The sequence below is a fragment of the Hyla sarda genome, chromosome 5, assembly GCF_029499605.1.
Source record: "Hyla sarda isolate aHylSar1 chromosome 5, aHylSar1.hap1, whole genome shotgun sequence".
Classification (NCBI taxonomy): domain Eukaryota; kingdom Metazoa; phylum Chordata; class Amphibia; order Anura; family Hylidae; genus Hyla; species Hyla sarda.
The window spans coordinates 372002123-372018418 of NC_079193.1; the positions used below are offsets into that span (position 1 = coordinate 372002123).

The 16296-nt window shown below is 43.8% G+C and overlaps 1 protein-coding gene across 3 annotated transcripts in view; it reads right to left on the minus strand.

The window, feature by feature from the left end:
• COL22A1 (collagen type XXII alpha 1 chain) overlaps positions 1–16296 on the minus strand; it is a 395576-nt gene that overhangs the window by 78317 nt on the left and 300963 nt on the right. For all 3 annotated transcript variants that reach the window (XM_056522812.1, XM_056522815.1, XM_056522813.1), the window contains 3 exons: positions 5281–5358; positions 4391–4426; positions 218–271 (listed from right to left, as the gene is read on the minus strand). In XM_056522812.1, the coding sequence (XP_056378787.1) occupies positions 218–271; positions 4391–4426; positions 5281–5358 (168 nt within the window). The remainder of the gene's footprint in view (positions 1–217; positions 272–4390; positions 4427–5280; positions 5359–16296) is intronic.

Below are 16296 nucleotides of genomic sequence, written 5' to 3' on the forward strand. Positions count from 1 at the left end.
TACAATGTAGATGCGCTGTGTGTGACCCTACCCTAATAAAGGAAAGGCAAGAACCCTGACAAGTGGGGAGCAGGGGAGCATTTATACAGCGCCTCATACAGGGCAGGCCTGGCCGCTCAGCAAAACAAACCTAAAATTAAAATTTAGTATACACAATTTTTTTTGTAAAATTTGCAATGAATTTGATTTCATTTATTTATCGCTATTCTTTACTTACATCTTGTCCTGGGGGACCTTGGGGACCTGGTGGGCCAGCGAGACCTTTAACACCCTTTAAAAGGAAACATCATTTTCTGTTAATTGCGGTCTTTTAAAGCATTGTTTTTTTTTTCCAAAATATATAATCTTTTATTTCTTTTCAAAAATTGTTTTTATATGGTTGTTGAAAAAAAATACAAGTACAGCAAATCCCATTTACGATTAAAGGGGTACTCCACTGGAAAACATTTTTCTTTAAATCAACTGGCGCCAGAAAGTTAAACAGATTTGTAAATTACTTCTATTTAAAAATCTTAATCCTTCCAGTACTTATTAGCTGCTGTATACTACAGAGGAAGTTCTTTCCTTTTTGAATTTCCTTTCTGTCTCACCACAGTGCTCTCTGCTGACACCTCTGTCCATGTCAGGTACTGTCCAGAGCAGGAGAGGTTTGCTATGGGGATTTGCTCCTAATCTGGACAGTTCCTGACATGGACAGAGGTGTCAGCAGAGAGCACTGTGGTCAGACAGAAAGAAAATTAAAAAAGGAAAAGAACTTGAAAAGCAGCTGATAACTACTGGGAGGATTAAGATTTTTAAATAGAACGAATTTACAAATCTGCTTAACTTTCTGGCATCAGTTGAAAAAAAAAAAATATATATATATATATATATATATATATATATATTTTTTTTTTTTTTTTTTTAGTGGAGTACCCCTTTAAGCTTATTCTTTTATTTCAATGATGCAGCTCAGACTGAAGGTGTACAATGACTAGATCCTCTATAGCAGTGGTTCCCATCCCAGCCCTCAAGGCCACCAAAATTCCAGGTTTTTAAAGATATTCCATTGGAATAGAACAGGGAAAAATTTAAATCCTAAACTTTTGGTGGTCTTGAGGACTGGGTTGGGGACCTCTGCTCTACTGGGTAGATGATGGGCTCCACTGCATTGTGTTGAAGCATCTTCAGGCTGATCTAGATGACTGCCTAGACTTAGTGAATCTATTTTCTTAAAGGGGTACTCCGCTGCCCTGTGTCGGAAGCCCGCACACAGCGTCCGGAACAATAAACTTCCAGATGCTGGGGAGCGGAGCTTCCGACAAAGGGCAGCGGAGTACCCCTTTAAATAATATTTTTGGTTGACGAGATTCTTGAGTTTTCATTCTTTCTAAAATAAATGTAAATGCGCACTGTCAAAATCAAAAACTTTTTATATGTTTTACATCTTGGCAAAACATTAACCTTTTTAATATGCTTCATAAAAAAATATATCTTCTTTTTATAGAAATCATGGCTTATAAAAAAAAAGACCACTAGGGGGTCCCCATACCATCCAGAACATAATACTGTCTGCCTGCAGCAGTCCCAACTGAAGCACAGGAGGGGACAAAATCCTGGAAGTAAGGGCGGGGCTAGCACTCCTCTGCGCTCACTCCTGTCCTATCTTTTAGACTGCAGCAGTGATTGAATGAAGAGGCATAGCATAGCAGACTCAGGGAGGAAGTGAATGCATGGTGAGTGAGGGCAGGCTCAGTGCTTGCCTCAGACACGCCCTTTCCTGAGCAGTGGATGTCAGAATAAGGGAGCAGCAGAACAGAGGGATATGTGAGCTGAATACAGAAGCTAAACAGATAAAGACATGCAGAAAATCTGCACGACCTAGTGAGGAACATATAGAGGCATTATTTTGTTTCTGTGATTTGACAGGTAGGCTTTAAATTTAAAGGGTTACTTCGGCGCTAAGACATCTTATCCCCTATCCAAAGGATATGGGATAACATGCCTGATTGCGGGGGTCCCGCCACTAGGGACCCCCGTGATCTTCCACGCCGCACTCCGTTAGAATCAGCCCCCTGGAGCGTGCTCGCTCCGGGTCTGATTACTGGTGATCACGCCCCTTCAATGCAAGCCTATGGGAGGGGGCGTGACAGATGCCACGCCCCCTCCCGTAGGCTTGCATTGAGGGGGCGGAGCGTGATGTCACACTGGGGCGGAGCCGTGGCGTCACTATGCTCCGTCCCCGTGATCACCAGTAATCAGACCCGGAGCGAGTACGCTCCGGGGGCTGATTCTAACGGGGTGCAGGGGTGGAAGATCACGGGGGTCCCCAGTGGCGGGACCCCCGTAATCAGGCATCTTATCCCCCATCCTTTGGATAGGGGATAAGATGTCTTAGCGCCGGAGTACCCCTTTAAATTTACTTTTTTAATATGTTGACAGAACAATTTTGAGCTTAGCAAAATTTTTCCAGAGTAAAAAAAATACACAAAAAAAAGAAACATTCTAATAAATTCTGACAAAAGAAAAGAAGTAACACAGATGTGTCATTACACCGAATCTGCTTCTCTTTTATAACATTTCATATAATCCGCCAGACACATAAAAAATGACAATATTCTCCTTTTTGTTCGAGCGCGGCCATAAAACAATCTTGTCTCACTTGGATTAGAAATATAATTACGGGAGGCAATTGCTACCGTATAATGTTTTACGTGGACTGCGCGACGCAGACGTTACAATTCCTCTGAGTTTAACTTACCGTAATTTCAGAATATACTGTATATATATTTTTTTGAAAATTACTATTTTACTACTTGTTTATAACAGGATATTAGAAATTTTATTTAGGCTTACATTTTAATTCAGAAAGCATTCAGGATGTTTATTTTTCAAAAACAGCACCACACCTATCCACAGGTTATGTTTGGTATTGCAGCTCTGCCTGATCACTATAATGGAGCCGAGCTGCAATACTAGACACAGCGGGGGGACATTTATCATTGGCTTTTCCCCACTTCAATGTTCTAAATGTCCCTGCAAATTTTGCGCAATTGCTATCTTTTTTTGCACAATTTTCGGTAGAACATCTTTCAAAATTGTCAACTATTTGGTGCACCGTACCCCACTTTTTGCAGTGGAGCTTTATTTATTATTTTTATTATTAAATTTAGAAGTGTTTTTATTTTTTTTTGTTTTGTTTTTTTGCGCAAAGCCTACCTTTTTTTGTGTGCAAACCTTGCACCACCTAATAGGACACGTACAAAGTTGTCAGATGCCAGAGCAAAAGGCTTTAACCAATCTCTGTAGCCCACTGGTTTCTATAATTGCGCAAAATGTATCAAGCCCTGTGCACCTTTTTGGTAAATTTTGAGCAACTGTGCAAACAATACACCAAGCAAACGGGGGTAAAATGTATTCTACCATATTCTATTGGTCTGCCACATGGCTCCCATAGACTATGCACTGTATAGTACCGATTCCGTACAGAGGCGCAAAACTATGGAACAATCTGACCCCTTATATAGCAAGTATAGGATCGCAATCCAGACCCATTGATAAATGTCCTCCAACCAGTGTACAAGTGTGCTGTTGTTTTTGTAAAAAAAGCAGCCAATGGTTCTCCAGCCTTTATGCACATGGCAATAGAGACCTATGAGTCTGGATTACGATTCTATACTTGCTATATTAGGGGTCAGATTGTTCCATAGTTTTGCGCCTCTGTATAGAATCGGTACTATACAGTGTTTAGTCTATGGGAGCCATGTGGCTGATCAATAGAATTTAGATCCAAGGCAGCTCAGAGGAGCCCTTACATTTCGATGTCCCTTGTTAGAAATTACATCAATAAATCCATCACGAACCTTTACACTGACTCCATACCTAACCCAAAACAGGAAGGAATTCAAAGGGGTACTTCGCCCCTAGACATCATTTCCCCTTTCCAAAGGATAGGGAATAAGATGTCTGATCGCGGGGGTCCCACCACTGGGGACTCCGGTGATCTCGGCTACGGCACCCTAGGCATCCGGTGCACGGAAAGAACTTTGCTCCGTGCTGGATGACTGGCGATGCGGGGGGTGAAGGCTTGTGACGTCACGGTACACCCCGCTCGTGACATCCCAGCAACGCCCCCTCAATGCAAGTCTATGGGAGGGGGCGTGACGGCAGTCACGCCCCCTCCCATAGACTTGCATTGAGGGGCGTGGCTGTGACGTCATGAGCAGGGAGCAGCCGTGAAGTCACGATCCTCCAGAGCGGCACCCGAGGCTCTAAACGAATGCCCGGTGCAGCAAGGAGATCACATGGGTCGCTAGTGGCGGGACCCTCATGATCTGACATCTTAAGATAAGATGTCTAGGGGCAGAGTACCCCTTTAAGGGCAAATTAATAAAATTGAATTAGAATTTACCTGTTCTCCCTTATCTCCAGCTGTTCCTGGGGAGCCCTGCACAGAAACAGAAAGTAACAGAGTAAAGTTTAAAAAAATAAGACAAAAATCCATAAATCCTACATTGTTGATCCAGAAAAAGGCAAAGAAAACTTTATGAGGTAGCAGTCAATTACTGTATTGATTTCCTATAATCAGTAATCTATTCCTTACTGTTCCTGGACTCACTTCTGGTTGTGTGCTACATAAACTATGAGTTGTACGTACTCTGTGTGTGACGGCGCTACATCTGTATAATGTAAAGCTACAGCATAGCCCTCGTACAAGGTAATGTAGGGGATTTTCATATTAATGCAAATAAATTTATCCAAGGAAAAAAAATTGTAAAGTTTTTATAGACAATATGAAATAAACAACCCTCACAATATAACACATTTATTACATTGTGGTGATGCCGGTGAAATGAATGGGAACCACATCCACCTCCTACGAAATCTCTGCCCATTGTCTCACCTCGATTCAAAATTGCTAAGAGACAAGTAATGTTGGGAAATTTGCTTTAAAGGGGTACTCCGCTGCTTAGTGTTTGGAACGCTGGAGCCGGCGCCATGAGCTCGTGATATCATAGCCCCGCCCCCCTCATGATGTCACGTCCTGCCCCCTCAATGCAAGTCTATGGGAGGGGGCGTGACAGATGTCACGCCCCCTCCCATAGACTTGCATTGAGGGGGTGGGGCGTGAAGTCATGAGGGGGTGGGGCTATGACATCACGAGCTGCCGGCTCCAGCATTTGGAACAGTTTGTTCCAAACGCGGAGTACCCCTTTAAGTATGGAAAAGTGGCACCAATTTCTTGAGTCTTTGTAAAAAAAAAAAAACACAACCACCAATAATTTTAGAGAATTAACTTACCGGAGTACCATCAATTCCTATACCCGGTGGTCCACGGGATCCTGGTTGCCCAGGCAGTCCTGGAGGTCCTCTATCTCCCTGTAAAGATCAAGCAAACAATCAATCAATCAACAGGCAGTTCCTTTAGACGGGGTTTAGGGTTAGAGTAGGGTTGAGGTCAGGGTGCCTATCTGAGGTTAGCCCTATACCCTTCTCCATAGGGCTTCAAACCATTACCAAACAAGAGACAAAGAAACTAGCAAATGGGTCATAATGTAGGACGGGTGAGTTGTCCAAGGTTAAGTCCTCTTCTTCCAGAAAAAAGGAAGAACATGAAGAAGAAAAGAAGAAGTGATTGAAACACAATGGCCCTGATTTACTAAGAGTGTTGTGTAGGTTTGTTTGTGGGTTTTAATTCCATACAATTTTTTTTCCTCAGTATTTACTAGGATTTCCCTACATTTTCTTTATTTTTATTTTTATTTTTACACATTTTCTGATCTGTCTGGTTTTCCTCAGCTGAAATCCACTACATTTTCTGTGGAAACCTTAGTAAATATGTTGGGTTTTTGTGAAACCTTTTTCAGGTTTCCACAGTAAAATGGCGCAGACAGAATTGATGGTTGGTTTTATGGTACAACATAAGATAATGTAATTAGTTCGTAGACAAGTAAGGTGTCTACCCACCAAAATAATGAAGACTTCCCAAAATTATTCAATAAAGCATAAGAAAGGGGAGAAGTGAAATAAGACTCAACTTTCAATAAATGCTAAGAAACATATATATACAGTGATCCCCCGACCTACGATGGCCCTGACATACGATAATTTCAGCATACAATGACCTCTCAGAGGCCATCGCATGTTGAAGGCAGCATCAACATACGATGCTTTTTTATGTCGGGGCCATCGCATAAATGGCATAAGCTGCTGCCAGATAGCCATTTAAGGTGCCCCATATTGTCCGGTGAGTGTCACTCACCTAACCCCGTTTCTATGAACTGTCCTCTTCAGGCTCCGCTGCATGGCCGTCACTCTCCTTCGACGTCATCACGTCATCGCGTACGCTGTCCCGTCATCCAATAGGAGCAGCGTGTGCAGCGACGTGATGACGGTGATGGAGAGCGACAATCCAGGGCAGCTGAGATGGTCTGAAGCGGCGAGGACACCTCGGGGATGTGATGACAGCGACGATCCAGAGCAGCGGTGACAGTCCGGAGCGGCGGGGACATGTGAGTATAACTTTCTATATTACTATTGCACAGATCCCTCAACATACGATGGATTCAAGTAACGATGGTTAATTGGGAACAAATTACCATTGTATGTTGAGGGATCACTGTATATATATGTATATATATATATATATATATATATATATATATATATATATATATAGTGAATGTAGTCACAGAGGATACTGATGATGAACCCCTGATTAATATAGACGTAGGAAATAGACTCACAAATATATATGTTTCTTAACAGCGTTTATTAAAAGTTACGTTTTATTTCACTTCTCCCCTTTCTTATACAACATAAGGCAAAAGTTCCAATATTGTCCTTCTGGTGTCATTGGTTGAGCAGATATTATGTAATTGTTCCTTCTAAAAATGCTATCGGTCAACTTTATATTTGGCCATGCAGAATAAGAGCTAAGCTTAAAGAGAACCTGTCATCAAACCATATTTTCTAAATTAACTCACTCAGATTATATTCCCTAACTACTCCTAACACTCCTCCTGCCCTTAAAAAAAATAAAAAATTCTGAGCTTTAAAAGCTGTGTATCATACGTTTCCTCTTGCTCACATTGTGTGAGCTCCCGGCAGGAGAAAGTGGGCGTTCCCCAGCAGGAGCAACGTCACTGAAGCCTGCGAGAGCTGTGCCCCGCCATGCCCTGCACGCACTTCCTGAGTTTGGTCTCCTGCCAGGCCGGGAGGAGACCAAACCAACTGTTTGACTTGCGGCAGGGAACAGAACAGAGCCCCCTAGTTGCCGATTTTTCATTCACATTAAAAACATATAAAGGTTGAAAATTTTAACAGCAAGTAAATAGCAAAGTGTCTAATAATTACATGAGAAACAATATATTAAAAGTTTAGTTTGGTGACCGGTACTCTTTAGGAAGATACAACTCAAATCATGGAACGTGACCTTCACGAAAGTCAACTATTTCCTTTTTCCACTTGAGCCGTGTGCGTGCTAAACAGTTCATTGCTACTGTTATATGACCTGTGGGCTTCATATAGTATTGTATGCATGTGCTTAAAGGGGCACTCCACCCCTAAATAGGGGATAAGATGTCTGACTGCCAAGGTCCTGCCGCTGGAGACCCCCGCGATCTCCCTGCTGAACCCGGCGTTTGTTTAGAGTGTCGGGTGCAGCGTCGGAGGCTCTTGATGTCCCAGCCACGCCCAGCTTGTGACATCATGGCCACACCCCCTCAATGCAAGTCTATGTGAGGGGGCGTGACGGCACGAGCCTCTGCCCCGCATCGCCAGTCATCCGATACAGAGCGAAGTTCGCTCCGTGCATCGGATGTCTGAGGTGCTGCAGCCGAGTTTGCGGGGATCCCCAGCAGCAGGACCCCTGTGATCAGACATCTTATCCCCTATGCTTTGAATAGGGAGGGGATAAGATGTCTAGGGCCAGAGTACCCCTTTATGTCATATAATCCAAACCCCATGTTTTGAGGGCCATTTCCACCATAATTGTTGAGAAGGTCTCACTCTGAGAGACTAAGCCCATTAACCACTTGGCCGTTGATATCTCCTCCTACATGGCTGAATTTCCCATCTTTATTTCTGGTAGGTTAGAAGTATTTCCCCCCTAGCATTGCAGATGTCTACCAGACGAAGGTGCCAGAGCCGCTTAACAAAATAATTTCCTGGAAATGAAGTTTTGGCGTGAAAAAAAATTCTGCATAAAACTTTAATTAGATTTCTGGTTCTCTTCTGTGAATCATTAAACCACATTTTGTCTCCCTCAGCATAATGAAAGAGCGATGCATCCTGAGGCTGGAGAAAGCCTGGCAGGCGTCAGATTAGAAAGCAGCCAGAAATCGCCTGGATATGCTCCATAAAACAATACTCGGTCAATGGGCGCACGGTGTAGCCAGAATAGCAGCAAGCAATGCAGAATTCTAGTACCTATAAACAGCAGTAGTTGTATACTGTACTAGTGTTGAGCACGAATATTCGTAATGTAAATTTTTATCGCAAATATCGGCACTTCACGATTTCGCGAATATTTCGACTATAGTGCTATATATTCGTAATGATGAATATTAGTTTTTTTTTCTTTTTCTCATCCAAATTTTTATGCAAATTTTCGCATGGAAAAAAAGGAACAAACATAGCGAAAATGCGAATTTCGTGAACATAGGACGAATTATTGTCAATATATTTGCGAAATATCGCAAATTCGAATATGGCCCCTGCCACTCATCACTATACTGTACAGGGTGCATCACAATGATAGAATCAAGGAGGGATGTTCTGCATGTTAAAGGGGTACTCCAGTGGAAAAAAAAATATTTAATACCAAGTGGTGCCAGAAAGTTAAATTAGATTTGTAAATTACTTCTATTTAACAATCTTAATCCTTCCAGTACTTATCAGCTGCTGTATGCTCCATAGGTAGTTCTTTTCTTTTTGAATTTCTTTTCTGTCTGACCACAGTGCTCTCTGCTGACACCTCTGTCCATGTCAGCAACTGTCCAGAGTAGGAGCAAACCCCCATAGAAAACCTCTCCTGCTGTGGCCAGTTCCTGACATGGACAGAGGTGTCAGCGGAGAGCACTGTGTTGTCAGACTGGAAAGAACTACACAACTTCCTCTGGAGCATACAGCAGCTGATAAGTACTGGAAGGATTACGATTTTTATAAAGAAGTCATTTACAAATCTGTTTAACTTTCTGGCAACAGTTGATAAAAAAATATATGTTTTCCACCAGAGAAGGGACTATCTTTTTATTTAGGCTTCCATAAAACATCCTATTAAAGTTCCAACAACTGCAACTGTATCCACTGGGGTGGTTTCTCTAGCTCTTAAAGGGGTTCTCCGCTGCTCAGCATTTGGAACAAACGCTGGAGCCGGCCCGGGAGCTTTTGATGTCAATGCCCCGCCCCATCATGATGTCATGCCCCACCTCCTCAATGCAAGTCTATGGGAGGGGGTGTGACAGCCATCATGCCCCCTCCCATAGACTTGCATTGAGGGGGATGGGTGTGACGTAATGGGGGGCGAGGCTATGACATCATGAGCTGCCTGCTCCAGCGTTCAGAACAGTTTGTTCCAAATGCTGAGCAGCAGAGTACTCCTTTAAGTCCAAATTGCTGAAACTACTGAGCAAGGATCTTCACAGGTTGGTTTACCATGGTGCAAAATAGGACTGTGGGCAGACATGCAATACAATGTATCCTCACAGCGTGGACTGGCAGCTTTATTGTAGACTAGAAAAGTCCCATGAGTCTCTATGTAACGTATGCCTGGCATAAGCAAATCTAGGACCACTAGACTTGGTCTTCTCAGGAAAGCAGAGCTGAGGGACACACACGTGACTGTGGCAAAACCCAGTCCAGGCTACTCTGACTGGTTTAATCCAGTGGTGAACAACTTATGCCCTACCCTATCGCTGGGGCCCGCGGGAAGGGGGCATGTTGACCACCGCACTGAGCGGCAGCTGACACGCCCCCTCAATACAACTCTATGGCAGAGCCGATGCGCTGCCTTTGTCAATCTCTGGCTCTGCCATAGCAATGTATTGAGGGGGCGTGTCAGCCGCCGCTTCGTGTGGTGGTCGACACCCGCTATCTGGCCGGAGAGCCTGGCCCCCGTACAGAGAGATCGTTGGGGGCCCCAGTGGTCGGACCCCCTGTGATCTCAAACTTATCCCCTATCCTTGGGATAGGGGATACGTTTTTCACCACTGGACTACCCCTTTAAGTCCTTCCACTTCCCCAGAAGAGGAAGGCTGGACTAGGGACCTTCTCCAGCAATTATTGATTAGGAGATAACATGTGTCCAAATAACTATTTAGCTGTTTACATTAGATGCAGCGATGTGAGAAAAATTAACCATTAGCACTCTGTAAGACCCCAGTGGAAGCATGAAATAAAGTGCACTGCAAAAAACACATTTGCAGGATTTTCCAGTACCTGATAAACACATTATACATCCAGAAAACATTTATACACTTAGTCACCCAACAACTTCCTAGTGGGTAGAAGCTGGAACAGTTGTATGGGGACACTGCCCTATTCTCCACTGAATTGAAAAAATGAACACTAAAATTAAAGAAGAGATATACTGCCCCCCGTTTGACAGTTCGCAGCATTTTCTTCAGTGTTTTGGAGATCCTGCCGAAAACATTGGGTTAATCTCCTGTTGATCTATTTATTCTTTCACTGGTGACCAACTGAGGTGGTGCAACATAGCCAGGGATAGGACTTAAAGGAGTACTCCGCCCCTAGACATCTTCGGATATGGGGATAAGATGTCTGATCGCTGGGGACCCTTTGAGATCTCCGCGGTGCATCTGGCATTCGTTTGGAGCATCGGTTGCAGTGCCGGAGGCTCGTGACGTCACGGCCGCGCCATGCTCATGACAACATGACCACACTACCTCAATGCAAGTCTATGGGAGGGGGTGACTTGCATAGACTTGCATTGAGGGGGCGTGACTGTGACATCACGAGCAGGGCATAACGTCACGAGCCTCGACCCCGAATCGCCAGTCATCCGGCATGGAGTGAAGTTCGCTTCGTGCGCCGGATGTCTGGGGTGCTGCAGCCGAGATCACGGGGGTTCCCAGTGGCAGGACCCCCGTGATCAGACATCTTATCCCCTATCCTTTGGATAGGGTATAAGATGTCTAGGGGCGGAGTACCCCTTTAACTATATTTTTGTCCTACTGCAGAAAAGGCAAAGGGGGGGGAGGCTCCTGCTTCAGCCAGTTCTCTTTTAGCCAGACAATAAGGATGAGAGGGGGTGCTAGAAAATATAGTTCTCAGCTTCAAATGCACCATAAGAAAAAATGTTATCAAAGGAAAGGAGAAGATTAAAGTATACCTGTCACTATGAAAAACATTTCACAAACTACTTGGTATGAACAGGTAACAAAAAAATAGGTGAAAATTCCAGGTCCCAAAAATGAGATAAAAGTCCAAAATTAATTTCACATAATTAAAATAAACAAAAAAATTAATACCAAAATGGTGGTTTTAAAAGCATAGCAGAAACACCGACACGTTTCAAACCATCATGGTTCTTAGTCATGTGCCATGACTAAGAACCACGATGGTTCGAAACGCGTCAGAGTTTCTGCTATGCTTTTAAAACCACCTTTTTGGTTTTCATTTTCCCGTTAATTTTGATGTGAAAAATTTTTTGGACTTTTATCTCATTTTTGGGAGCTGGAATTTTTTGTCAACTGCATTTTTAGTGTTACTTTAAAGATATTTTTCAAGAAAACACATCAGGATAGGCAAACAATATGCGAGCTACAGAGTAGAGCCCTGCATCAGGATTGGGATCCTGCGGGACTCAATAAAAACACTTGCGGGCAGTAATGAGGTTGGTGCGGCGGGAGCAGGCGGTCACAGAACATACAGTTGGTCCCACTAAATTCCACGCAGTCCTGTGAACCTCTGAAATGCCACAAGGGGCTGATAAAATGGCACAAGGAGTGATAAACAATGGGGTAATGAAATAGCTAAGAGGGTACTATCTCTAACATGACAACATGTTTGTGGGGCAGGAGGGACTGGACACACATGTTGCAGGACTGGAACAAACACCTTGCGGGAGTGGGAGGTGATGGTCAGAAATCCAGCAGGAGCAGGATTAGGAAACCAGTCCCATGCCGGGCTCTACTACAGAGGTCCAACCCCATATTTAAAGGGGTACTCCGCTGTCCCAGCGTTTGGAGCATTTTGTTCTGAACACTTGGAGCGGGCGGTGGGGTCGTGACGTCATGACCGGCATGTGACGTCACATCACGCCCCCTCAATGACACCCCCTCCCATAGACTTGCATTGAGGGGGCATGGCCGTTACGTCATGAGCCTCCACCCTGCTTCGCCAGTCATCCGGCACAGAGCGAAGTTTGCTCCGTGCACTGCATGTCTGGGATGCCACAGCCAAGATCGCGGGGGTCACCCCCATGATCAGACATCTTATCCCCTACCCTTTGCATAACGGATATGGTGTCAAGGGGCGGAGTACTTGTTTAAGAATAGCTGTCAGACAAAGTTGGGCACCTATTTTGAATTGTAGACTTTAATTTAGACTTTGAGATTTTTGAAACAGGGTTTTTCCAGTATATCCTGTCGCCTGACTTCCCAATTACATGTTCTCCACGCCCCCTCCTATAGACTTGCATTGAGGGGGAGTACCATGACCTAACAAGCCGGGCGTGGCCGTGACGTCATGACCCCGCCGCCCGCACATAGCATTCTAAACAAACACCGGGTGCTGCACAGAGATTGCTGGGGTCCCAGAAGGGGGACCCCCGTGATCAGCCATCTTAACCCCTATCCTTTGGATAGGGGATAAGCTGTCTGGGGGCAGAGTACCCATTTAAGGGAATTGGATCTGAGCTGCACTTCCAGAGACAGTTGTAGGTAACGATATGATAGTGTGTCTCAAAAAATATCCTTTAATCCTGTATTCGACCTACCAGTGGGGACCCCCCCCCCCCCCCATGTATACTAAGGATAAGTTTAGCAAAAATCTATGGATTAGAAAAGCATGACTTAGCAGTTTCTAGGAAGTTGGTAAAATGGTGAATCGCAGGTCTGTGGCATTTAATCTAAAGAATAAAAGAAATGGAAAAAAAGAGAAAGGAGGAAGAAAAAAAAAACTATCAAAGACTTAGCAAGACAGAGATCGAGGCTCTTCTCAAAAATCACTTATTTGTCTTGAAGTTTCCAAACTCGACTTCACTAGATGAATCACATCAAGAAGAATATAAAGTCTAAGACCGTCTGTAATTAGAAAGAAACGGCAGAAGAATGTGAGAAATAATGGCGGCCGGGAAGAGATGACACATTCGCCCTCCGTCTTATTCCCGTATAATGAAGACAAAGTCACTTTATGTAAATATCTACAACTCTTTCCCCAATGTGCCATTTTTCAAACTCAGTAAAGCTTGACGAAACACTTAAAAAGAACAGATTTTCAGTCATTTCGCTTCCATCAGATCAAAAACCTCAATTTTAATTTAAACTGGTAATAAGTAAAGTGAACTTAAAAACTTCAAATGTTTTTTTTTTTTTTTTTTGTGAAGTTTCTAATTCATCATGTTAGGGTTTTTTCGGATATCAATACTTGGCAGCTTTATGCACCAAAGACTGAGAGACAAAGAACAGGCAAAATGGTAGAGAAGAAATATTTTTAAAGGAGCATTACACCTAGAAATGAATGAGAAATGAAACAAATTAAAAGGGCGGGGCTTATATAAAAGGAGGTTGGCTAAGGCGGGGATCACATCTGCATTTTTTTCCCCCATTATTTTGTCATTGGAGCCAAACAACAGAAAAACAGCACCTGCGATCACTTACACACTGGAGATAAACACTGTCCGTGTTTAAGGCAGTGCTCCGGCCATTCATTCCGGCCATGAGCGCTCCCTCCTCCCTGCTTTATGCAACCCCGGGACTCGCGGTGCGGGGCGCTCCTGCACACGTGTCCCGGGCGTTGCTATTAGTAACACTCCAGCCGTTCAGTCCGACCTTTGGTGGCTTGTGCCTGTGACCTGACTATGCTTCTTTGCTGCCTGCCTCCTGACCCATGCTACGTCTAACTACGTCTCATCATCTGTGCCAAGTTTCCCCTGGGCAACCTGTGTGAACGGATCGTGTCAGGGGTAACGACCTGGGTGCCGCCTGCCGCAGCAAGCCCATACCGCTTAGTGGCGGGCTCTGGTGAAAACCAGCGGCACCTTAGACTCCGCTCCCTGGAATGGTTCAGTCCTTGTTCACACAGGACAGCGGATCCACTACCCAGCTGTTACGGTAAGGCCGTTACAGCCTGACAGACACCATTTGCCACCCCCCCCCCCCCCCCAAAAAAAAAATTGTTTTTTTTTATGTCAATCACAACACAGTCAAACTTTTATGTTATTTTGATTTATCAGGTCAGTGCAATAACAACAATACCCAGTTTGTCAATTTTTTGTTAATGATGTACTATTTAAAAAAAAAAAAGAAAAAAATAGATCTGATTTTTTTTATATCGTTCTCAGGTGATATATTTATTATATTTCAATAGTGGGGACAATTTCACACATGTCAATACCAAATATGTCTATTTTTTCCATTGTTTTCATTTGAAAAATGGGAAAAGGGGAGAGGATTTTTTTTTTTTTTTTTTTTTTTTACCCATTCAATTGGTTATCTGCTTATACAGCCAGCCTACAGTATTGCAGATCAGTCCCAGCAGGCACTAGGATCTTCAGAGGTCCTCGGGCTGCAATTACAATGGATCTAAACTTTGAAACACCAATTATGGATGTCAAATGCTGATTAAAGGGGTACTCCAGTGGAAAACTTTTTTTTTTTTTTTATTAACTGGTGCCAGAAAGTTAAACAGAATTGTAAATGACTTCTATTAAAAAATCTTTACCCTTCCAGTACTTTTTAGCAGCTGTATGCTACAGAGGAAATTATTTTCTTTTTGAAATTCTTTTTTGTTTTGTCCCCAGTGCTCTCTGCTGACACCTGATGCCAATATGAGGAACTGTCCAGAGCAGGAGAAAATCCCCATTGCAAACCTATGCTGCTCTGGACAGTTCCTGACACGGACAGAGGTGTCAGCAGAGAGCACTGTGGACAAGACAGAAAAGAAACTCAAAAAAGAAAATAATTTCCTCTGTAGCATACAGCTGCTAAAAAGTACTGAAAGGGTAAAGATTTTTTTAATAGAAGTCATTTACAAATCTGTTTAACTTTCTGGCACCATTTGATTTAAAAAAAAACATGTTTTCCACCGGAGTACCCCTTTAAGAAAGGGGATAAGATGTCTGATTGCGGGGATGGTGACTCACGATACGGGGCCGGAGTATAGTGACGTCACGCTCCGCCCCCTCAATGCAAGTCTATGGGAGGGGGCGTGACAGCCGTCACGCCCCCTCCCATAGATTTGCATTGAGGGGGCAGAGTGTGACGTCACAAGGGGGCGGAGCTGTGCTTTCACGATACTCCGGCCCCTGTATCGTGAGTCATCAGCCACAGAGCAAAGCTTTGCTCTGTGCAGATAATGACTGGGGGGCTGCAGGAGAGATCTTGCCACTTTGGATAGGGGATAAGATGTCTAGGTGTGGAGTACCCCTTTAAGACTCTGAAAACATCTAAAATACTCAAAGGAATAAAAAAAGAACAGTTGATGCATTATGGAAGACCCATCTGATGAAGGAATTCTGAAGGTTTATTTTGAGCCTCCAGAACATTCCGCACAGGTCAGAAGAAACATTCAGCTCCTTCTGACGACCAAGTAACTAATTACGGTTATAAGGAAATCTCCGAGGAACAATTAAGGAGAGAAATGAATGTTTTGTACCGAACGCTGATCGCCCAAGCCGGCGTTTCTTCTTCTCCTCTTCCGTACTTGGATCAGTAGAATAAATCATCGTCCGTCTTTGCGCATCCAGTATATCACATCTATTAATACTCCAGCCGGAATCTTCCGTCATTTCCATTTCTATTTGTCTCTCATTGGTTCTGTTTTCTAGATGCAGCCGGCGGACCGAATCCTCCTGAGAGTCCTGACCCACGGGGCACTTAGCGCGGCTCGTTTCTGAGGCTGCCTGGTGTCTTTGTCCTTGCATAGAATATAAGGAGCCTTATTAACTACTTAAGACATGGCCATGAATTCCAAGCGCGGTGATTTTCTTCAGGGGAGTTTTAGAGGAGAATGAAGATGACGGTGAAGTTGTGTTGCAGTTTTTTTATGCAGTAAATTAATTGAACTTGCTGCTTTTCTTCTATTACCAAGTATTTAAAGGGGTACTCCACCCGCAGACATCTTATCCCCTAT